This window comes from Branchiostoma lanceolatum, chromosome 7 (assembly GCF_035083965.1).
Source record: "Branchiostoma lanceolatum isolate klBraLanc5 chromosome 7, klBraLanc5.hap2, whole genome shotgun sequence".
Classification (NCBI taxonomy): Eukaryota; Metazoa; Chordata; class Leptocardii; order Amphioxiformes; family Branchiostomatidae; genus Branchiostoma; species Branchiostoma lanceolatum.
The window spans coordinates 19,916,166-19,942,299 of NC_089728.1; the positions used below are offsets into that span (position 1 = coordinate 19,916,166).

Sequence of the window (26,134 nt, forward strand, 5' to 3'; positions counted from 1 at the left end):
TTTGTTGGCTGTGTGTAGAAAATAGGATGTAAAAAAACAAACAGGTGGGGGTGAAATGACTGGTGACAGACACTATATATATATATATATATATATATAGTGCATTAGAAATTTGCAAATTTCTTTAGAAAAAAATCCAGATTTCTTCACAGTCACGCAGATATTTGGATAGAGAATCCTTCACCTAAGCAGTAAGGATTGGGTTCTTAAAGAAAAAGCTGGCTGTTCAGAAAACCTCTTAAAATTCCTTTTTTACCTTCTTGACTCAGGCTAAACAAGAAACATTCACACTTCTCGCAATATCTTAGTCACAAATTCCTTGTTTGAGAAATAAGAGTCCAACACATTTTCTTAATAAGAGATGTACGTTTAATTAGGTACCACTGTAGAGTTCCAATAAATTATCATGGTAACATTATAACGTTACATGCATGTTTAAATAACTAACACCTGGGATAGGCATGACTTTAACAATAACATAAAACTTGCATAACAGCGCCATAGCTATACATTGCAAATATTACCAGTGCTTGCTGCACTTATGTCAAATATGATATACAAGATGTCACGTGTATAATTGTGTGTAAGAATATGAAAAACAACAATATAAAATGCTATTACCCCAGAATATTGCTATATTGATGAATACAACAGGTGTCTTATGAATACTTCTTAAATTGGCATAATTATGTTTAGTTTACAATTCATTTTAAAAAGCACCATACAAAAGATTAGAAGAACGTCAGTTATTTATAATAACAAGGTACAAAAACTGTCGATTGAATTGTGGACTTGTAATGGTGCAAATGCTACCAGGAAACATAAGTAATAGTCTATATTTTCATTTGTTCATGTATGTAAATGTATGACATGAAGCATCAAGGTATCTAGATCTCAGCAGCCTAACTGGTACAGCATTTCCATGATATGAACAGCTTGGTGCAATTCTAAAATATTCTGCTAGGTGGCATGATTAGACCACATCACAGTTCTTGAACCACCTGAGGTTATACTGGTAACATGCAGACCTGTCACACAAAAGTCACTTGTGAAGTTTTGCATACAACAATTGTTTGTGAAGCCAATACTTCTATAACAATGCATCGTAAAAGGCACTACGGTTTTCTACAACATTCCTGCAGTTATTTTGTTTAAAGTAATATACACTTGGCATTGGCCCTAATGACAACTATATGTAGAATACAATTTGTCCACCACTGATCTAGAGAAGTGAGTAGCTTGCAGTACTTTAGTCAGGAGTTGAACATGCTTCAGTGCAGCTGTTTTAGTATAAAACATAACGTTACAAGATATTTCATTATTATGTAGTGTTAGGACCATTAAACTGAAACATTGTACATGTATATTGAATTTTCTAGGTCTAAATTCGTCACTTTCATGCTTTTCTTCAATATTTAAGACAAAATTCTGCACTTTTTGGGGCAAATTTCTATTCCCCAATGCAGAGCTCTTTCCTCATTTTCACACAAATTCTTCCCTTGGTCAATATTAATCCTGTATGCAATTCTATACATTGACATAGTAGATATAGATACAACATGTAATATAATAGTATCAAAAATGTGGATAAACATCACTTATGAAAATCCAAATGAGAAACTTGCTTCACTGAAGGTGCTATATCGTGTCTTTGCTATCTTGTCATTCAAAAAGCTAAAAATAATAACGATGATGCTTGATTAAAAGATCTACTACAATTTCAATTTTTCACAGTTTGGTGAAAGCAATTGTAAAGTTTTGTTGTTTCACAGAAGATCACTATAAGGCACGTGTATATACTATTACTTTGTGCTTCTCTTATTATCATGTCCTAGCTTTTTCTCTATACGGGCTTGCACCTCTGTGATAATAACTTAAAAATAAACTTATAATGTTACCAAAATACACTTTACGGATGGTAACACCGACTTGAGATATTGATAACAACAATATTATAGTAAAGGAAAATGATACTTATGAACCAGAATTTTCTTCCTTCGAGGCCCCTTTTGTATCATCACTTCCAATGACAAAGACATTAGTTGAAATACAAGTACACTTAATACATCTCTTTAAACAGATAAAGAAATCTCTTACTAAAATGATGTCATTTTGGGGTACAAAAATGTAAACAAATGAAAAATTGAAATTTAGATTTTGTAACTGTCCAAAAAATTGTAAGAATTTTCAACTACAATGTGTTTTTGAAAATATGTTACAATATTTGCCTGTTATGTATAAGATCTTTACTTTTCCATTGCATTGCAGAGATGATACCCCAAGAGTTGGCCTGGTCTGGCCCTCCCCTAGGCCACTAGTACTGTGGACAGACTACTAGCATCAGCCAGCCTGCGTAGATCATGTGACTGTCTTCTTTCTTGTATCTAAGTGTCTGCGTACTACAGCATACGGCCTCCTTACGTCAACAGCTTGTCATGGACATCTGAAATACAGAAGAAAATACAGACATAAGAATGGAGACAGTAGAATTCTTAAACAACAGTTTAGCAGGGGAGCTTGTCATTAGAGAGGTATGGGCCACAAAAATGCTGTAATTCTTGATTTTTTTAACTGTAACTTTAATTCTAAACTAATTTAACGGTCACTAGTCAACAGCTAAAATTTCATCATCGCTAATATTTGATCAGTAATATTTGAGACGGTAATATTTGTTCAAACCGTTAAAATCAGGTGCCGTGACCTTCTCCAATTCCCCCAACCGCTATACTTTCCTGCCGCTATATTAAAGTGATTTACAGTATTTTGCGTCCTCCAAATCCCTCAAACATAATGTAAAATACAAGTAGAATCCAACTCTCTGACGACAAACCATTTCACCCACTGAATACCATAAGGTCCTCACTCTATGAGTATGACACATTGCAACAAATATGCACACCAACAGAGAATTGACATGTGTTTATGGCTTAGAAATTGTTCAGAAAAGTTACGAGGAGAACAGTGATATGTTTTGATTTTTTTATAAAAAAACATATCTCTTTAGAAGATAATTCTAAACCTTGGTTGGACATATTGACCGTCAGATACATTTGGAGGTGTGTCCATGGCAACAGTTGTTTTGCTATAAAACTGTAAATAATGCAGAAATGTTCGCAATGGTTTTATGTTCGTGGTAAGCTCTTCGCCGTTACTTAAAACCAGCGCAAAATTTTTGTCCCTAAAAAAATCTACCCCCTCGTCTACTATTGTCTCAAACACAAACTTAACACCACCGCGAACACTCTATTTGCTCCCTACCACGAAATTAAAACCACACGAACATAAATGCATTTACAGTAACAGTTCCAATCCTTTCCCAACCACATAAAAGGTCATACAAGTTAAACCCCTGATCAGTGATACTTAAGTAAATATAACTTATAATCCTGTGCATTACCCTGTGAGAGGTATGACAAAGCACCTGGAACCCCTTGAGATGTTCTGTTCTGAATAATTTAAAAGAGGAAGGACTCAAAACACCTGATACTCTATAATATCATCTTAGAGGAGACCATAACATTAAGAGCAAAAGTTCAAAATGAAGGCTATCAAATTTCTGTGTATTTTTTTTTCTGTTTCACTACAAACAAATGTATAATACATTTGTTCGTGATGATATCTAAATTTAGCATAGTAATATACCTGCTAGTCTAACCTTATATGAGTATAGAGTTGTGATTTTAATTGTGTCGCAAACGAATGTTTCGGTAACAAATGTTGACAAACAATAATGACAGCATGTGATATAGACAAAGGGATTGTCACAAAAATACCTGGAAAGTTATCCAGTGAATGCGGCAAGAACAAAAAGCTTTTGTAAACATGGAATAAAGATGGATTGACAATTTAAGTCCCGAGAGATGTCTTGTCATTCCGTCCCAATGATTATAAACAATACATTTAGGAATGCTTCCGTATGGATAGAATACTTGAAGTGAATACATTGAAGGATTCTAGAATAAAAAAAGATATGATAGAAATCATCACACTTTTGACAATGTTCAACATCTAACACTTGAAATACATGTAGTCATCAGTGACAATAGCTAACAACAGTGACAAACAAAAGGACAAATGTATCATTATCAACTTTCTGAAGAAGACGTTATCCGGGTGATGAGTTAAGAACAATAGGTTATGTAAACTCAAGGGAATGCATGTGGATGGACCGGCCCATTCCCAAGAGAGGGCATGACATGTCAATAACCAGCACAGCAAGTTTTAGGGATGTTTCATCATCATTATCATACAGCTCTATAGAGAACTTTATGGACACTTTTGATGAGTATGATTATCCTGAACACTGCAAAAAAGTTATGAATTCATCTTTAGCAACTATGAAGTTTCTACCATGTCCACAACTATTTAGGAATTGTCTGCAATTCAATAGTGCCTGACAGTATGGCCCTGAGGAAACCTGCAATGCTAAAACAATTCTGTACAATACTGATTTACGACAGTCACAATACATTAACCATTTAAATGCACTCATTACTGTTAAAGCTGTAATTTGACTGGTCAGTTACTGTAGGCACAGGGAGTGGCAAAATTCCTTGTACTGTTGGAGGTTCTGTAGTGCTATTATGTACAAATGTAACCCTTATCATCTTCTGAGTTCTAAAAGGTCACCACACATGCTTGTATGGGGAGGGGGGCTCAAAATATGTAAGAATGATCATATAAACCAAGATGATGGGGGTGTTGACAGTTCACATTCTCTAACTTTCACATTTAAGGGCAATTTTGTTACCTAATAATCATCAGAATTATAACATATTAAAGCAGGTGGCAAAGAAATGCTGACAATACAAAAAAGTGACAGACACAGCAAAACTACAACCTAAGGCTAGGATTTCTGCTGTCTAAAATGTTATCAGTTTGATGAATACTTATTGCTACCCATCAGATTGTAGCATGATTGTATGGTTCAGTGGTTAGCAATCCACGATTACAAAGGGTTATAAGGTCACAGTTTGGAACCCCAACACTCCAAGCAGAGGATGGGTCCGGCAGGTTTTTGACATGTTTTAGGCGTTTCTGTCGGGCTTTCTACTTTGTCATTTTTTTGTCTCTATAAAAAGATGACAAAGTAGAAAGCCCGACAAAAATATCCCAGAATCCATCCTCTGCTTGGAGAGTACCCCACCCTTCTTGTATACTACTATACACCCTCCTGTTTAAGCTTTAATGGAATTCCACTTTTGCCATTTTGACAAGTGTCAATATTTTCAATATAAAAGCATTTAAGTGAAAAATGTTAAACAATATAGTTGACAAGTATGATGTACAGTTATGATTGATAAGTTAAACAATAACTTTCATGAATATTCATTTTGAAAATTTCCTTCCTGCAGGAATTCCTGGATGTCAAAAAGAGCTAACAGAATTTCAATGCCACATTGGACCCGGGTACACTTGGCCTTCATTTAATGACCATTAGCAGAATAAACTCCTCAGTGCAGTTCGATAATTAATAAATGACAGCCCAGCTGCTAAGCTGAGGACTGGGGCTATGCATAGAAAAAAAAAAAAAAACTTAGTACAAACTGGATAGTGATGCACTCCATTTCTAGACAAAGTCTTCCACCTATGCCCCAAATGAAACACGGGACATAAATTATTGTCATTAAACCGGCATATTACTGTACAATCATGACTGTTCATTGTACTTGTACAAAAAAATAATTTCTCTGCCACATTGGATCTCAGGGTATAGCATTACGTCTTTCTTTCATGACCATTGGCAGAATAAAGTCAGTAGAAACTAATTTCTAGTCTTCCACCCATGCCCCAAATGAAACACGAGGCATAAGTTATTGTCCTTAAGCCCCCCTCCCCTTCTAATAGGTGAAGAGAAAGCTGTCTTCTTTTGTTCTCACGATCTCCATACTTGCCCACCCACCTGTGAAATCTACCTGACAAAAAACAACCATTGTCAGCAAGACCTGACCTGGGATGACCTGTCACGATTAAAAGGCCATTAAAAGCATTTATAAGTTAGGATTTGCCAAACATAACTAGATGAATGAGTATAATTCGATGATCATGAATGTCAATTATAATATCACTGTTCAAATGACATTTAAAGGTCATAGACTTAGTCATCGAAACAATGAAAACACCTGTTACAAAACAGATAAACTGTTGAGGCCTTCAAAGTATCAGTACGATCAATCAATGTCCCCAAAAGTGTATGAAGACAACGCTTGTATGACAACAGCTCTGAGCCATGCACCAATAAATCTTCAGGATGCCCAGCATTTTTTTAGTAACTTGAGACAGCCAAGATTTGGTTGCGATTGTAGCAGATGTAGCAAAGCACATCTTGTGGTTGCTACAGTAACTGTTGTTTTTTTTATTCCAACAATTTCTTCCTTTGATAAACAAAAAATATCTGGCTCACAAAGTCTTTCTGTTCTTTTTCGCACGAGAAGATCTACTAGACTAAGTAACTTTTCTGACAAGCAGTTTTTCTTGTCTGAAGATTTCAGTATCTCTTTAGGATATCTTTGTCACATTATTATTGAACATTTAAACCCAATAATTAAAACCAACAATAATCATAGAGGTTTGACAGATTACAGGAATGCATTGGCTGTTTTCTATCATAAGGTATAATCACAGTCACAAGATACTCCTGTATATGCACCACAGGTAGCCCTACCTGGTGTGGGCATGATTTATTGTCACTTTTTCTTTCCTTTGTCTGACAGCCAGGTAGGTTGGGAACAAAGGGACCATGAAATAAACGTTAGCGCTCGTGCATTTGATGATTTTGAGGGAGGAGGTTTTCAAGAAAACTAGATAGAAAGAAGAAAATATTAAATTTTAGTAAAACGCTTCCCCTTGAACTTCAATCTTTTGAAAAGTATTATGGGCAGAGGATACAGTACGAATAGGGAGGGAGAGTGAAAAAAGAAAAATCCACAATGTGAAGACAAAGGAATATGAAAATTTGCATAATCGGATCAAAATGTATTGTACAACATGTATTATGCTCACTGACCTATATGTTTGAATGACAACTACTTACAGTTTGTGTGGTTTTATTTTTCGTGGTAGAGAGAAAATGGAGTGTTCGCGGTGGTTTTAATTTCGCGGCAGTGCTATAGTCACATACTGCTACAGTATTGGACAAAAAGTCTGCGGAGTTGGCGGTTAAATGGTCGCAGCGAAAACTGCACAGTCACATACTGTAAAACCACCGCCAACATTTCTGCATTAACAGTACATGTGTATAATGGAAAATAAGAGCAAAAAAACAACAACATTTGGCTCAGGTGTGACATGACAGTTGAATAAACATAATTTAATCACTGTAAGCAGTACACCTGTGTCACAGGAATTACGGATGAAATCATAACCATAGTTCCTTGGCAACGAGACAGGCACGACAACATTGCAGGTAATTTCCTCAAAGTGATTGACAGGATCTGCAGACGACACAACCCATGATTAAAAGGCTTGAAACCATCACATTAATAATTAAACACCATGATCATGTAGAAGTAATTTCCTGTAAAAGCTCCTTTTTCTGGACTGTTCTAATATCTTCTTAGGGGTCAATGTTATTATTATCTTCATCAAACAAACAAATTGTGGCAAAACGATAAATGGCAAAGAGGTAGACAAAATTTGACAGAAAAAAAACAACTTTTTAATTATCCATTCTAATTTGCTTATTTGGACCGGTCCTAAAAATCCCCCCGTCTGCGAGTGACCTAGTCCACACCTGTACAGTATGCTGCATAGAATGTCCCATTGTTTGGGTCAGGGGTCAGGCAGATAGAAATCTATCTATTTTTAGACCATTGTTTCTGGGTGAAACATGTGATGACACTACCTGTAACATGTGGTGGCCATCTCTTTGAAGACTTTGTTTGACGGTGTTGTATTGTGTTGTGTTGTACTTTGTTTCTTAACAATTTGAAATATTGATCTATTAATCTATTTGAATCAATAGAGAGACATTTTTACATTGAATTTTGTACATAATTTTGACCCGAAGCATTCATGTTACATGTAATTTGCCTAATTTTTAACGAAAGGGTTATTTTTGCTACAAGTTGGTAAACAAAAAATCATTGCCTCCATTGGTTTTATAATATGATATCATCTCCTATTTATTATTAACACATCAGTACTATCCTTTTGGATGGAAATTTAGCCAGTAGCCCTATGTATGGAAGAGCTTCTCAGTCAGAGATTTGCACTTAAAAGAACCCAACACACTTGGAGTGCTTGGCTGTAAAAAAGAAGCAAGGCAAGACCGCATTCTATGTGAACTATCAAAAAAAGCGTCATGCTTCACCTCATTATCAGGACAGACGCTTTACCTTTATCTACATGGTACCCCTAGTAAAGTAGAGCTGTTCCACAATTCAAGCGCATGCTTTGCAAATCCACTTGTGAAACAAAGTACCATGGCTGGAATGTTTCAACCACACCCAGATCTACATCTCTTAGTCCTGGTGGTGTCTGGGTGGATTCAGTAGCTCAAGGCTTCATAGTTTGTCTGTGACACTGAGAGGGTTTAGTGTGTTTATCTGACTGCCTTTGATGTCTTTGAAATCTGTGCAGAAGACCTATTAAGTGATGTGTAGCTTTAAAATTGTTGACAATCATGTCCGTAGCCAGGATTTTTTGGGGGGGGGTGTTCTTCGTACTATCAGTGGGACCAACGAGCGCCGCAGTGTGAGCTTTCTAGGGGGGTCCGGGAGCATGCTCCCCCCCGAAAATTTTAGAAATTGAACCTTCTGAAATGGTATTTCCTGTGTTTTGGGAGGATTTCAAACAAAATATCTAATACACAGCGAGCAGTTCTTTCTACAATTCAAGCCCGCCTGATGATAGAAATAAGTCCACCTTGAAAAAAAATGAAAAACTGAACCTTTGAGCGTATAGCATTTTTGAAAAGGAACCTTCTGAAGTGGACTATTTCCTGTGTCTTTCAGAGGATTACAGAGGGAAGATCAGTTTTTATGGGATTCAAGCCTCAATGTTGATACAAATACGTCCGCCTTGAAAAAAAAATTGGACATCAAGAATTGGCCCTTCGAGCATATGAGGGGGTTCACCCCCCCTGGGTACGGGCATGACAATGGCTGATGTTAGCTGTTGTCACATGTATAGATAAAGGATGAACTATGCTGAACTTTGTGTAAGGTGAAAATCCTCTTAGAGTGTCTCATGAACTGAATATGACATTTTAATCTATTAAGAAATAATAACAGGGCATAATACTTCACTTTCCTCCCATTCAGAACAAGATAATTCCATTTTCTCTTTTTATGTATCAATCATAACTGCTCTTAATATTTCTACAAAGTTATGAGTTGTAAATACATCCGATTGTATAATCATTATGATATCTAAAAATGATAAAACTATATCATTGAGAAAATAAATTCTCAAAAGAGAGGGGGAGGGCTTGTTGATGAGAAAAGCCTGTCACAGTGAAATATATCCTTAAAAAAGTTCAGATCTTATTGTAAAGTGAATGAAAACATCACACACTTCAACCCCTCCAAAGTCAATTGGAACAGTCCCAACCTTCCTACATTTTAATCGTATGGTGATTGACTTCAACTTGTTGTATCAACTAATCTATCATGCCAGGGATTCCCTCCCAATTCCCCTTCATCTGATAACCTCCCGACTTTGACAAAATACATTTGATCTCAATCTTTGGGAAGAGTGATTGCCTGTGTGGAGACAGATTACGCGGGATGACTTTACTCAAGTTCAAGATTAGATAAATCAATCTGGGCTGTGGCTCTGACCTTTAATCTATCCCATCGCCATGAGTTACAGATGTTTGCGATATCGAGAGGATTACCAGAGTGTATCAACTTGAAAATGGCTTTCTAACCAGATTAATTACTGTCTGACTCTGTAAAGTTACATTTGCTATATAACAGGAAAGAGGAAAAAGTCTGTTAGAGACGTACATTTGTATAGCCCCCCTCTCACTGGACCCACGGCACGCTGGCGTCATCGCTGCGGTCGATCGAATTGACAAAGCACTCAAGGAATTTCATCAACAAAAAACAAATCTTTTTAAGCTTTGTGTGTTTTTGATCATACTTTCACGTTTTTAATGATATTCCACAGATCCAGTTTAGGACGCAGCGACGACGCCAGAGTGCTGCAGGTCCAGTGAGAGAGAGGCTTAAGATTCGAAAGGCTAAACTGAAAGATATTACACTGCTGCAAAGCTACTTTTGTTTTGAAATGGACAAGAAATTTTGCCTCAGTGGACACAAACTTTCCATAGTCAGACCTTTTATGTCTATACTCAGTTTTACATAATATGCCACTCTAGAAGTAAACATACACAGAATAGCCCTGGATATGGTGGCGTGGGTTTACTATGTTGACATGCTAGCAAAGCCTCGGAATTTTAAGACACCTAAATGACAACTATTTATGTCTTTTAAAGACTATTGAATATACATTCAACCCAACAAAAACAAAACAACATATGCTTCCTGTCACAGTAACTAGAGCAGAAGGGAAGATATGAACAGCGAAAAAAACTGCACAAAGATGTCTCAACATAAAATCTTCAACACGCACATTTTTACTCACAACCCTACCATACACGGCATATTTTGTCTGGAAAATAGTTTAGAGGACATTCTTTCCTACAATGGAAAAGGTAAACATTCCCCAGATGGCTACATACAATCGAACACTTTGGAAAAGCAGTGGCGAGTTAACGGCTCATTAGTAAAGTAACAAGAAAGTGTTCTACAAAGGAATTCCTCTTGGAAGTTCTTTTTTTTCTTAGGACCAGCTTCTGTTATACGTGCACCTGTTACGTTGGGCCACGATAATGTAATTTGTAGTTTTGGATACTCCATTAGACTAAAAGAGGGCAAAAAAAAAAATCCAGAAAACTGAAGTGATTTCCTGGTGTCACAAATTTATCTAGCTTAAAATTGCTGCGACCTTCAAGATTCATTTTTACGGTTTTCAGATTAATTTTCTAAATCTTGTAATGAATCCTGAAATTCGCCAGCTGAAACACTTTTCTTTGTCAACATCTGTGACAGACTTGTAACATTAGATTTTTAGTGGATAATGCCAGGCTGGAATTCTCTCAAATTAATCAGTTTTTCACTGTTCTCTATATTTCTTTGCATGACATCTTAGGTTTGCAGGATTGGTTCAGGTCTGAGTGAACAATTTTCACCGCTAGCAACAGACTGTTTTGGGTTCATTAGTAACCAACAACTGGGAAACACAAAGGGCTCCAGCTGTGCTAGTATCCCTCAAGGCAAACATTCTTACTTTTCAAAGAAAACTACCCATCAGCTACAGGACCAGTGAAGTGGGTTAGGACTACTCTCCAAGCAGGGTGTGGGTCCGGCTGGTTTTTGACATGTTTTAAGGCTACATAACATGTAGAAAGCCTGACAAAACACGTCAAAAACCAGCCGAGCCCACACCCTGCTTGGAGAGTGGGCTAGGACCCCTTTAAACTAAACGACAATCACTGAGTGACTACATTGTATATACCATTTATTTTGTATCTATAATTGGAATATAATGCACGATTATAAGAGTTCAAAGGCAAGAAAACAACACAGTGAAAGAATTTTTCTCTATCAATGAAATATCGTTTTTTTATCGAATTTCTTTCTGAAAACTTTAGGGGTGAAAAAACAGTCTGCCAATTTTTTTCCAGGTCATAAAATATTTTGTTTTGTCATACTGTCTTTCTTCTACATGTTTCAGTTTTCTCATGACACTTTTTATCTTCATATTTTCCTCATATTTACATTTCAATTCCGTCCTCTTCCTGTAACACCCTTAAGCCTTGTGCTTCAACCCAAATAATATTCTGTTTTATTTGCGATACAATAAATGCATTAAAAGTAAAGTAAGTAAAGTTTGGTAAAGGTTATTTTCAATGGCAGACAGTATGACATTAGGATGAATGGCAACAATGTGTTTTGTAAAGAGAGGGGATTAGGAAGAGTCTGTTCGATGAATGAGATTATGAATTATTGAGTAAGACGGTAAAATGATGGGACATCACAATACAAGTCTCACGACACATTTCCATTTATGCCAATCCATTTCTTAACACCCCACCGCGTCTTTACAGAAAATGAAGATCATTCTAAAATGATAATGACAATGACCTTGGTCGTAAATGTCTCACATAAGGAAGAGTCAGCTATACATGGAATAGGGGGGGGAGTCACTGTGAATTCCTCTTGATAAATTGATTTTGATACTAGAAAGGCAACATTTTTGAAAAAATGCAGGATATTTGTTTTTGACAGTCGAAGAAGAAAATGCCAGCAAAAACAATATATTTCCTCCCTGTAGGGAGGGAAATATAATTACATGTAATTGTCAGTTATTCCTGTTAACAATTATGGTGTCCTACAATCGATGAAGACAACTCCTAGATGTTGAAATGTAAAATCATATAACGTTTCCCAAGCTCCTGATTTGAGAAACAATTTGGTTTTTTTTACAGACAACTTTTGTCTCCTCTTCTTCAAGTTACAGTTATATTTTGAAAAGACTGAACCTTCATGACAGTTAAAGCTGGGTATCATTAGTAACAGCTGGGCACCACATTTTGCCATACATCTCACACCAGCTGGACCCAATGTATGGAACAACAGGTGCAGCTGTCAATGGAAAACCTTCAGAGGACTCTAAAACAAACCCCTTTTAACTCTGCTGTTTAATGGACTTCCCAGTTAATAGTGTACTCTGTAATTCTTGTTTCTTTTACTGTAACTTTATGTTCACTGTTTTCATGGTCACCTCTAGTACCGTGAACTTATAATTATCATCACCGTGAAAAACAATATTTGTTATTATTTATGATTCCTTCACACATCCATTCTGTAAATCACTTGGCATTTTAGTTCAAGTTCAGTGAAAATGTCAATTTTCCTTACACCATGAAATTTTGTTACCGTGACGATAATTGAATTACAGTATATGTGTACTGTCATTTCATAGTCATTGTTTACTTATCTTTAAGCCTATCATTTATGAGTTTCTGATGGCTACTTTTCTCATGGTGCAGCTTTAGAAACTTCGACTTGCCCAAATCTGGCAAGAGAGAGTACGACGGTTATTCTTTTAACATTCTCCCTGCTGTCTAATCCCGTAACCAAATTCAAATTTGGTGCGAAACAGCTTTTTTGCAGGGAGAAAGTTAATGGGATCTGTGTAAACAGAGAAAACAACCTTAGAAAGAAGACTAGGAAATTAGCAATTGTAAGGATGTTCACTTTCCCCGCCAAAATTCCTACAAGAAGACCCATCAAAGAACAAGACCCTTCCCTGTTCCTAAGAAGTAAGGAACAACAAACAAGAGCTCAAGAGTGTTCCTTCTGTCTTCTGTAACAAAACATGTTGGCTGAAGATTTAAAATGGATCTGCAAACAGAGGGAGCGTGCCAGATACTGTATTTTTCTAAGTACTTAAAAAGTTGTCGGTCCCACTTAGGATAGCGTGGGGTGGACAATTAAAAGGAATGGCGCATAGCGCAGGGATCTAAGTTTTAAGTGTCAAGTTACCTGGTGTAACCGTATTCACCTGTTGCTACAATAACATTAAGATTTAGGTCAGAAAATGCTGTGGGACAAGAAAACTGAGCTATTAGTACTAAGTCCTTTTCTGGTCTTGCAAGTTGTATAGAAAAACCACCTGTTGTATCAGACTGGGACAAAAACTATACCAACTGGATTTGGGGTTAAAAAGACGTTTTGGGGGGTTCTTACCCCATTTTACCTGGACCAAAGGAGTGAAAAGTGGGTTAAAAAGAGTGACTTTTCCCTCCTTTTCACCCCCCATTTTGGGTGAGGACCCCCAAAATGTCCGTTTCACCCCAAATCCAGTTGGTAGTGTAAGCTTTCGTTTGCAAAAGATGTGCAAAAATAATGTTCTCCTTTCCTGAATGATACTGTTGAAACAAACAAACAAACCTCTATCATACAGTAAGTGAAATTTGCCATCAATGTTAAGGGTGTGAAGAAAAAAATATATTCTCCAAGCAGAGGTTTTGGTCATTGGGCAAGTAATGGCTGCAAATTTCTTTTGTGGAGGGAGGCATATGAAAGAAATTGTGACCAATAGTATTACCCCTCTGACCGAAACCTCTCTTTGGAGAATAGAAAAAAAAATGTAGCTGCTTTGACAACTGTTTCGAGTGGTGTGAGTAAAATTTGGCATAATGAATATTGAACTGTTTAACAGGCTTACTGACAAAACAAATTTCAGTGTCATGGGAAACTAAACATAGATGCTAAAGGTTAGTAGGGGCAGAGATTTGCCAACAAAAACGTGTTAGCTGGGACGAAAACGCACGACACACCACATAACAGTGAACAGCTAACCTTATATAATAGTTATCCTCTCGCTTCTCTTGCAGCGACTACAGGTTACGCTCTTGATGCTTTCTGACCCCTCGCGTGGGATACCTTTGATAAGCTCCACGAGCTCCCTCTTCTCGAGCTCCGCCCGCTCCAGATCCTGCCGTCGCTGGCGCTCCATTTCCATCAGCGAACGCATCTCTTGCATGATGCGGGTGACCTGTCCTTTGAGGTCGTCAACCTCGGTTTGTAGCAAGCCCTCCCGTTGGACCATGTGTCGGCGCTGCGAGTCGAGACGCGACTCCATCTCCCGCCGCTGGTCTTCCAACTTGCAGATCATCTCGGCGCGCAGGAGTTCGACTTCCGTGCGCAGTTCTGCGATGCAGTTGTGTTCCGCGTCGTCGTGGTTTAAAATCTGCATGCCGCATCCCCGCGGACACTCCTTACAACGGAAGTCACAAATGTTCAGGTGCACGTCGAGGTTACGCCGCTCGACGATAGTGGAGCAACCCATGTTTGGGCAGCAGACAGTCACAAAGCCGCACTCTCTCTCGTGTTTGGAAATGTTTTCTAGTTCGCACACGACGGTACAACCGTGCTGGGCATTGATGCAGCGAATCTGTAGCCTGTCCAAGTCGTTCTTCATGTAGCGGAACAGTGGCCTGAGCTGCGTGATGTTCAGAGGCTGCCTGTCTTCCGGACAGATCCGGTCGTGCACGAGCCAACCGTGGATGCATGTGGAACAGTAGGCGTGTTCGCACGGTGCTTGGAGCGGGTCTTCGAGCACGTCCCGGCACACGCAGCACAACAGCCCCTCGTTCACAGTGCCAACAAATCTCTCAATATCAAACCCCATGCTTGTAAATCTCCCCAGCGTACTCTTCTGTACCAGAAGCGACTTATGCGCGGGAACTGGGGCACCAGTCGACCTTAGCGTCTCTTCACCAGTTCTGTGGGAAGACAAACACAAAGAGTTAATCCCTGAAGAATGGCAACAGGTCAATTGTTAAGGAATAATAGTCCAGGCTTCTCCCTAGCTGCCTGGAAAAGTTGCCCTACAGGAAGGTTTTCAGACGTAGTGATGTACACTGTTCTTTGTAGAATCTTTGTAGAAAGCTGGCTACCTTGTTCTAGCATAGGTGACATTCCATACTAAACCTCACGAGGTCATGACATTCTTACACTGAAAAGAATTTGAAGGCCAAAACCTTCGGGAAAGCGTCATTGAGTTAGTGTCATTCCGTTTGGCTTGTTCACATGTACTCAGTTATGTACCTTCACAAAGTTGCTAAGTCCAGACTTTGGCAAGAAGAATGTATGGATTTAGCAGTATGGCATTTCGTCACTGAAAAAGCATTTCCCTTCTATTGTGACTGACAGCTAAGAAGTTTCCACACCATGGGTCGCACTGACAGACGCTTGCTCTTCCGCGGTGTGAAAATGAAAGACTCTTAAGGACATGAATGGAGCTAAAAATGGTCTTTTGTTGTACATTATGACTTTGTCTGAAGTTTGTTGCCTTCACTCTTTCCCAGCTTTGTTGTGATGTTGATTATGTAAAAGAAAAATCTCTAACAAAAATCATAAAGTCAAATCTATGTAATAATAATATGGAGGAACATCTGTATTATCGTAGAGACTCGAGAGCTATAATTATTATAGGTTACATACTAGGCCAAAATCTGCATGGTTTGATGCTTGCAGATTGTACGTTAGAGCAAAGCAATCAAATGTAAGTGGCTGAATTAAATCTGTTTTTTTTAAAGCCCAACTCCTGTTTTGTTCATTAAGGCATCAATTATGCACCTATTAGAACAGTGTATTGCCAGAGCGTAAATAAGTAAACAAATGCACAGGTGCACAATACATATTTCATTAGTTGTATTCCATTCTATTTTCAGAGGGGGAACAACAAATATTTTCAATGAGAACTTGATGAAATGACAAAAAATGTAGAAGTAACAATTTCTGAAAGACAAAAAAAGAAAGCAGAAGCAAATGAAGAAATTGATGCATGTGAAAGAGTCAGATAGTTTCAACCAGACTTAGTTTGCTAAAAAATAGTAGAAAATTGGCTAACAAGACTAAATAATATACCAGAGGAGTTAGACAGATATTGGAGTACAGTTTGTAACTTACTGTAGATGCAGAAATGTTTGCTGTGGTTTTATGTTCGGCTTTTTTTGCGGTGTACTGCAGAATTAAAACAACCGCAATAAATCTTTTTATCGTGTGCCTGTAGCGGTACTATTGTTCAAAACGCGAACTCAAAACCGCTGAATAGTAAAATCCCCACGAACATTTCTGCATTTATAGTATATGCAAGGCCTCCTCTAGATCTGGTATTCATAATCATTCAGTCTATTCTGCCGTTTTTTCCACCAACTTACATTGAGTCTGGTAAAGACTAATTCATAAGTGTAATGGACCAATTAACAGGGGAGACAAGAAAGTAAATTAAGAGAATGTCCAGCAAAGTTTCCCACCTCCAATTACCATCCAATCACCCTGCCCAGGACATGGCAGTCCCACTGTGTTATCTAGTAATGTAATCTGCTGCTCTAATCATCATGATGAGGGGTGGTACAGTTACTGTAGGGGAGGATCATTAATGTTCTCTGGGGAGGTGGAAAGACTGGTTTGGATTGGCATGGCATGGATTCTGGCTCAGTATGAGGGTCTGCATAGGGGTCCCAACAACGCCTAAATACGCTGAATTCAGAAGAACCCCCTTCGTATTAAGCTAAAATCAAGGAAGGCAATTATGCAAAATTTGGCCGTTTCGCTATGAATTACATGACTAAGACAACTTTCCCTACAAATTACGGGAAATAAAAATAAGATGCCTACGCAAAAGAGCATGCAGGCCCTCCTGTATGGTTAAGGTTTTAGATTGGCTTCAATTTACATGGTTTCTATTCACATGGTATATTCCTATTCACAATGGTATATTTCTATTAGGAAGAAGAGTAAGGGTGAACATGCGAGCTGCAGAGAAGACACATTGCACTACTAGATAACGAAAAATTAGTTCCATCCTTGGTCTGAGGATGCCCGCTTTTATTTCCATCTATCCACTGCAGGAAGAAATATCAAAAGGCGAGGTTTGCTTCATCTGGTCAAATATCATGGAAGAAAAACAAAGAAATGAAACAGGACTACTCAAAATGTTGGAAACAGGGAAACAGCTCATATTGACAGAATTTGGGTAATAAATTATTTCACAAACAAATAAAATTTAAGGAACCACACATATACAAAATAATTGTTATCTGTGATCATCGCCCACAACACATATAACGGTCCTCCCCCAGTACAGACTAGATCTGACATTAATGTAATTACAGAGACTCTCCCCTGCCTTTAATTTGTCTAATGGCAGATAATCACTCCCACAGATGAGCCAGAGATGGTAACTCTAAGGTCAACACAATTATGTTAAACCAACCTTGGAGATGATACTGTAATTCTTGTTTCTTTCACTGTAACTTTATGTTCACTGTTTTCATGGTCACCTCTGTACCGTGAACTTATCAGCACCGTGAAAAAACCTGTTGTTATTATTCATGATTCCTTCACACATCCGTTCTGTAAATCACTTGCCGCCACCGTGAAGTTAAAGTTCAGTGAAAATGTCCATTTTCATTACACCATGAAGTTTTGCTGCCGTGAAGATAAAGTCAATTACAGTAAACCAACCTTGTAGACTTAGATGAAAGGTACGGCAAATCTAGAAACGTTTGCGGTGCATACATTTTCAATGAGACATGTTACCGCGAAATCATCATACATGTACCCCAAAGACGTGTTTGATAAGTCTACTGGACCACAGAACTGTTTCAACCGCAAAATTCAAACACCGTGAAAAACAACCTTTTCCCTCTAATCACGAAATAAAACAACCATGAAAGTAAATGCATTTACAGTATGTTGAATTAGATATCTAATTTGGTATCAAAGGCAGAAAGGATCAAAAGCCTGAAGTACTTAACTGTTTGTCCTTTTTCCGAGGTTAAGGTCTCAAGAAGACGTTTTCTTTGATGATGGGAATTGCCACAAAATGGTTTCACCACGCTTATGACAAAGAATGTTACTTTCCATGTAGACACATTGTTTGAATCCTTCTGTCCAAATTTAACATGATACAGATTTATGATTTGATACCACCATAAGATATGATCTGCATGGGGGGTCCCAACAACCCTTTACACTGAATTCAGAAGACTTACCCCCTACTTAATTAAGCTAAAAAGAACAAAGGCAAAAATTGCTCAAAATTTGGTTGCTATATGGATTACTGCATGTGCATAGCAGCATATGGTTTTCCCTACGAATTACGGAAAATCAAAATAGGCTGCCTACCACTTACGGAAAAGAGAATGCAGACACTCCCATAAGGCAACTGGTGAAAAGACTTGTGGCGTGAGCAAGTATGGGAGCAATTAGTAACAAACAAGGATGGTACCAAGGCCAACAAATCACCATATCTGCATCAATTTATCCTTCAAATAAGGTCAACATTCTTAAGAGTTTTAACAGAAAATCGTCACATACACTTATAGCCTCATAATTCCCCTGGGATGCATCTCACAGCGCCCAAGGTCAAAAAGTGACCCAACCCCTATTCGGATAGACAAAGGTAACCAACTACAAGTAGCAGCATAATAAACATCCTTTCAGCGTAATGTCATTTCCCAACAATTCACCATTGTTTTGACAACACGTACGGCTTTGAAAAAATCCTGCAATTTCGTGACCGTTAAGTTTTAAACAACTTGAGACTGTAAACCTTGACTAAAAAGAGATACATGAGTATTGACCTTTGTCATGCTAAGGCTAGAAAATCCAATGAATCTGTGTTGGCTACAATGTAAATTGGTAGGGAGAAGGTTAAACAGGGCCACAGGTGTCCCTAGAAAAATGGTAATGGCACGTTTGATGTAGCTAATCTTTTTTCATCCCAAAAGGCCTAACTGGTCCATAGGGACTGATCCTATTTCATAAACATATACGGTTTTGATATTATCTAAATCTTTCCACAGCAAAAGACACCAATTGTTTGGCGTGATCATCATGATCAACATCTGATACTGTACATGCAGAAATGTCCGCGGTGGTTTTATGTTCACGGTTTTGGCAGCGACCGTTTCGCCACAAACTTAAAACCACTGCAAACAGCAGTATGTGACTATAGCGCTGCCGCAAACTTAAAACTACAACAAACACTCCATTTTTCGCCTTAGGCCGCACCAATTCAATTTCTTGGTTAACATATTTTCTTTTAATTTTAGCAAAAAAAAATCATAAAAAAACAGAAGGCCGGGGTGAAAACTTGCACCTGACCCTATTCACTCCCTAAAACTGTGTGCACCAAAAATTGAAGTACAAACTTTCCTCTGAGATTCTATTTTCCTGTTGATTTTCCAATCTAGCATTTTTTTTTTTAAATTCCGTTAACCAAGAGATTAAAATGTTGTGGCCTTAGCGCGAACTAAAAACCATGCAAACTTAAAGGCATTTACAGTGTTGCCGGGAAAAGGGTTAAATACAAAGGTAGGAGATTCTGAGGACTGGAGAAGCTGGTACAGCAGCAGGTGGCATGGGAAGGGTTAAAAGGGAGATCGTTACCAAAAGGGTAGAAAGGACAAACAAAACAAAAAATACAGGAGTCTAAGTTGAGTGAATATTCTTTTGGTAGGGGGATTCAGATTTGGAAAATCTTTGTGCCAAGATACTTGATTTTTAAATCAATGAATGGATGCTAATAAATATTTGTCATATCCCCTGTATATGACTTATGGACCTATAAAATTGATTGTAATGATTTTCATTGAGGAAACCTTCTGTTTTGAAACATGGCCCATGACCTGAACTGTATGTATTATGATCATTGCATTGATATCTGAATATGATGTACGTAGACATCAATACAATGTACCAGTACTCGTTTACTGTTAATGTTTGTCGTGGTTTTACGTTCCCGTCTTTTGCGGTAAACTCTTCAACGCAAACTTAAAAGCACCGCAAAACTTTTTGCCCACCTACATGTATTACTTTACTATTGTTTCAAACGTGAACTTAAAACCACCGCGAACACTCCATTTTCTCCCTACCACGAAATAAAAAACACGCAAACTTAAATGCATTTACAGTACAATAAATCTGAAGTTTTACCTTAATTTCTCTAAAACTCGAAACCTCATACCCTGTCTTCCTCCCCTATTTTGGTCAACCCTTGTACATGTATAGCCCTTATAAGTGGAAACCACTCAAGTCAAATTGGGACAGGGGTCCTTGGTTCTAGTCCCGAGCAGCGTTTCAGGAATGTGTACACACCTGTCTCCACTCTGTCCCTCAGACTGTTTAATAATGTCACATACAAACAATGGGGGAGCAACATATCACTCTTTGTTATTGGCTCAGCTATTCACCTTCGCACTTTGTCATGCTAAAGCTAGAAACAAACTTCTGTCAACATATGGACTTGATGACCGAAATGTACACAATCACACGCTACTGAAATCGCTAAACGTACTTCGGTCAAATTATACAGACAAAATGCTGTATGATTTGTGCATTTTTCTGTAATAACAGGAAATTATATTCCAATTCAAAGTTGGTCAATGTTGCTAGATTGCAACATAAGTGTTGTGTAAATACATAAATTCTTTTCCCAAGCCAATGCAATCTTTTTGTTTACCAAAATGCGACGTGGTTAAACATCGCGAATGTTTTCCACACATTGTGATATTTCGTAAACTCCTGTCATAAATGTTTACCATATTGGAGCATAACTAGATTTTTTATCACTCCTATTGGTACAAACCATATTAAGAAGAAATCTGGGGATGAATCTTAAAATCTATATGATCTAAGGGGTAAGACTAAGAGTTTCCTGTTGTTTTGGGGATAATTGCTTTAGGGCAAAGTTTTTTAACCTGACTCACATAACAACCTGCTAATTGTCACATGGCATAACTATAATCACTTTGAAGTTCCATACTTCAAATTGGTACATACAACAAGCTGTGTAATAAACTCAGTAGTCCAAGCTTTTGCAAGCGTGACCCAACAATTTTCTTTAAAAAAAAGAGGCGGGTTCTTTAACGTGCTCAAGGCGTGGCTGAGACTTCTTAAATAGCGTTTACGATGTTTGCCACGCTTTTAAGTACAACGCTTTTATGTACAGTAGTGAGGTGCTTACACCTTACATATCTTGCTCAACCTTTTAAACAGATAAGCAGAGAATTAAGGTACATGAGCTACCATGGTAGCCATGGATTTTAAATTACCTGACTCTAACATTACGGAGATAGCAACACTGTAAAATAAATTAACACTCTATTCTCCCTAGATAAAGAAGAATGCTTGAGTGACACCTGAAAACTACAAAGTGAAAATGTAGTGTGGTCGCTATATTGCTAGGCACTGACCAGGTATTCCCCACTCCGAGCCTTGATCCACGACTTACCGGCCGCGGATTCGATATGAAGCGATGATATGTCGACCGCACAGCGCAGATTCCAACGTTGCTACAATTCCGCAGCAATCAAGCGTAAATGCCAGTGTGGGTTTTGGCTATCAAAGCCGAGGATAGACATATGGCGAGTAATAAATATGCCACATACGGGGTGCTTCAAACAGCCGGGCTAGTTATAACTGCCACAATAAAACAGCTGTATCGTTGCCCCAGTTGCCTAGCAACAGAGTGATGACTCTACAGAAACATATTCTAGAACGGAACCAGAACAAGGGCTTGGCACAACAAACAAATTGGGCTTCTAACATGCCATGAAGGAAGTAGAATAGCTTTTTTTTTTCAGTTATGAGAACTAGCATATGGCATGCTGTGAGAAGCATTGTGGTGAATGGTTTAAATGAGAGTCTATTCAGTTTTTATGTCACCCAGAAAAGAAAAGAAACCATTGATTGTAGCTTTTTCTTCATAATCAAAAGATAATCAGCTTATAAAAGTAAACAGACTTCATTTGATTTTCCCAAGGGGGGGGGGGGGGTCTGACCCCAAAAATACTTTTGAATACATCTAACATTATCTCTAATGTGTATTTTGCATGTGAGAATTGCCATAAAATCTTGGCAGAATTTTCTCTAAGAAACTTAAATGGTTGTAGCCTTTCGCATATAATCTTAGAAGATTGTAACAAAAATTATATACACTTCGACTTCAATCTACCAACATAATTCATGTCTACAATTGTTTGGCAATTTTTCTGCTTATAGAACATTGTGTACCTTTTCCAAGAACCACCCACTGACTTGTTTTGGCCCATAACAGTGTAACATGCCTAGAAACTGACACCAATGATTGGCACTGACACTTAATAATGATTGATATGCCATCTCTTGACCAATTCTATTGGCCTATGAATGGCTATTTAAATATGCTTCAAGAAAATGATACATCATTTGACAAATACAAGATGTCTGGAATGGACATTGATACAGATGTCTTACACCCAGGGTTAACAATGGGGTCAGCGCACTGTGGCTAAACAAGACCTCCTTGTCACTGATACTGTAAATGCAGAAATGTTCGCGGTGGTTTTATGTTCGCTGTTTTCACGGCGACAGTTTCCCGTGAACTTAAAGCCACCGCAAACATTTTTGTCCAATACTGAAGCAGTAGGCTAGCGGTACCACGAACTTAAAACTACCGCAAACACTCCATTTTCTCCTTAGTGCGAAATAAAAACCGAGCGAACTTAAATGCATTTGCAGTATTTGTCCAGCTTTCATTGCTCAAGGGCCTCTTTAATATTTGTGGTGAATAAACGTTCGTGAGCTCTTGTGAGCCCTGCCACTGAATATCGTTTGTGTGTTTGTGACAAAGGTAAATACTTAAAGTCCTTAAAAACTAATTCGGCGATTCAAGCACAAAAGTTTGACACTGTTTTTTTCTAGTCTCCAAGCTGATCCAACGGTTGCAAAGACCGTATCCAACTGGCAAAAGGAGGTTTTGTTCTCAAGGAGGTTTTGATGCTTTTGACTTTGAGAGAACCTAGCTTGATTTCTTTTTTGGTCGAATTTTTCTCAAGGAAGTTTTGATGCTTTTGACTTTGAGAGAACCTAGCTTGATTTCTTCTTTGGTCGAAATTTTCTCAAGGACTGAAGGAGGTTTTGATGCTTTGATTTTGAGAGAACCCTTGCTTGATTTTGTGATTTGAGTGACTTTTGTTGTGGCGGCTTTAGAAGTCAAGAAACGGTTCACTGAACATCAAATGCAAAGGCGGAGAAGTTGACACAAAAGGGCAAAGCTTTTTGATAGACTTAACTAAGGATAAGCACTCGGTATTTCTTTTTAGACTCTAGAGCTTGTTTTGTTGTCACGCTATGCTGAGCACGCTCGTAAAAAGAAAAAGCTGTGACTTTAGATAGGGTCAAATCCTCAAGCACTTGCGACAACACAGCCCAGAAATTATGGACCTCACGTAGGTAAACAAAGGAAGGTAATGTCAGGGTATGGCAGCGATCACAAACTCATAACAACCTAACACCTTTAATAATGGCAGAGATACTGTAATTGGTACCAGCCTTGCTTTTAAATACTATATACTGGGGGAGGGTTTCAGATTGACATTCCCCTCCCCATTTATAAAGAATATGGAATTTATGATCGTAAAATATCTTACGCTCTGGGTACAACTGTAATGTTTATACGAACTATAACCTACATATAGAACTATAACGTACATATACAAAAATTATGATCTTAAATGGTTGTTTTGAAGGGTATTTGGTAACATTTTGAGCCCGATGTTTACATTTGTTTTGCCGGGGTGGTTACTAGAAAAACGGGCGGGACAACAAGAGGGGTTCCCCCGTCAGCGATATATCAAATATCTCGCTACGGTGAGTTTCTAAATGGTAAAATATTTGCTCCCTAAGCCAGATGTCAACAAGTTAAACACATTTGGGCGAAGAAGCAGCAACTGTGGAATGTGTAAGAAGAGTTTAAACCTACCGTGAGGGTCTTGGCGGGTTTCCTGGATTCTCTGAACAGTTGTGGGTGCCCTCGGGGAAGCTCGACTTTCTCCAAAAACAGAGGCGGGGTCCCAGATCGCTGTCCGGTCACAGCGCATGCCCCCCTTTATATAGCCGCACCAGCTGGTACCCACGTGGTCATCTCCCGCCAGATATGCAAATAACGATCGGGTTATACCACTATAAACAATGCCGTTAACGACGGGGTGTAATGTTGTCAATCAGATAGTGTAAATAAAAGAGAAAATACTAACGTATTAGACAGTATGCAAACATTGTATACGAAATTTCTCATAAAACGTTTAAAGTTCAAAATAAGAGTCTATATGGAAAAACAGTATGACAAAAAAAATGCAATTCAATCCTTAAAACCCCTCAGGGAAAGAGATATTTAAAAGTGGTACAGTCCTAAGAGAACTGAGTTCCCAGAAATTAATTGGGTGTGAAAAAAATAAGATCGTCCCTAAAATTAGGACAAATTACTGGTCAAAACAAAAGGGATTATTTACGTCGCCCTTGGAAACGGACAAAATGAAAAGTGATGACGTAAAAACAGAGCTCTTCCGATCCGATTCTTACTCCCTTGGGCATTTGAACATCCTGTTTTACCAATTTTCAAGATATTTTGACGTAGTTTCGTATTATAGAATCTTACAGGAAGATCCTCTAAGTCACAAACACTGACGTCACAACATTCAGACCTAATGTCCTCTCCTCTGAAACGGAATATACAAAAAAACAAGCTGTGATTCCTATCATTCAATGTCAATCAAATTAAGCGGTGCAAAATCACATAATCTTTCAAATTTTCTTTGACATAACTACTTTTAACGTCTGATTTTTGTAATAGGTGTCCATTGCAGGTCACCTACGGTCGTGAAAACGTTACGTTTATCAAATGAAGAAAGAAAATCAAATTCTGTTTTGTGATGGGGGTATAACTAGATTATGCGATACGCTATTTTCGCAGATCATGGAGAGACATTTTATGCCACAAAACCTCGACCGATAGATTTTGCAACGGTTAACGCTTCCTGCAGTTAAAATTGTTTTTGTTCTATTTTTCAACTGTAGAAGGTATTACCGTAAATAGAGAAATGTTCGCGGTGGTTTTATGTTCACAGTTTTCGCGGCGACCGTTTCACCGCAAACTTAAAACCAACGCGAACATTTTTGTCCAATACTGTAGCAGTATGTGACTATAGCGCTGCAGCGAACTTAAAACTTAGCGCGAAATAAAAACCACGCGAACTTACATGCATTTACAGTATTTCTGAAAATAATTAAGTGTTCCGATGTGTTTGTGATTTCTGTGAAGGAGGCAGGACAAGCGAAATGCTTATTTTCAAGAGGTACTTGAAACGTTGCGGTTGTTTGGAGAGCACTTTCTTCCAGGTGTTAGGAAAAGTGTGTATGACGTTACCGGAATATTGGCAGACGGCGAAAGGGAAAAGATAGACTGTTTAAATAAACATAAAACAACGTTACCAACTTGTATTGACCAGGAAGCCGAAGTTTTCGAGTGGTTTCCCTTTTCTAAGTAGGATGTAAGCTCTGTTTTGAAACGTATTTTCCAGAGAAAACAACGACACCTAAGTAAAGCTTAAGTTGCAAATTTTAAGACATTGCATTCATATAGGTAAGCACTAGTGCTAGGAATGAAACATTCAGTTAATTTCGTCAATGTTCATTGTCTTTGAAACATGTTTTTCCTTAGTTTGGCCTCTTGGTCTCTATGGATTAAATCCACGTAAGAAAAATGACCATAAAAAGGGTGACAA

The 26,134-nt window shown here is 38.1% G+C and overlaps 1 protein-coding gene across 2 annotated transcripts; it reads right to left on the minus strand.

The window, feature by feature from the left end:
• Window positions 1-346: 346 nt before the first annotated feature.
• Window positions 347-24,468, minus strand: LOC136438085 (RING finger protein 151-like). Of its 2 annotated transcripts, none has more exons than XM_066432763.1 (3): window positions 24,334-24,468; window positions 14,376-15,301; window positions 347-2,443 (listed from the first exon to the last, which is right to left on the minus strand). In XM_066432763.1, exon 2 carries the CDS (start codon window positions 15,205-15,207, stop codon window positions 14,377-14,379), a length of 831 nt encoding a protein of 276 aa, XP_066288860.1. In that variant the 5' UTR covers window positions 15,208-15,301; window positions 24,334-24,468; the 3' UTR covers window positions 347-2,443; window position 14,376. The 2 variants fall into 2 exon arrangements, with proteins under 2 accessions (XP_066288860.1, XP_066288861.1); XM_066432764.1 differs by lacking the exon at window positions 24,334-24,468 and adding an exon at window positions 21,785-21,893.
• Window positions 24,469-26,134: the final 1,666 nt, after the last annotated feature.

Coding starts and splice junctions, on each gene's coding strand:
- LOC136438085 (XM_066432763.1), bottom strand. CDS start 15,207: ATGGGGTTTGATATTGAGAGATTTGTTGGCACTGTGAACGAGGGGCTG.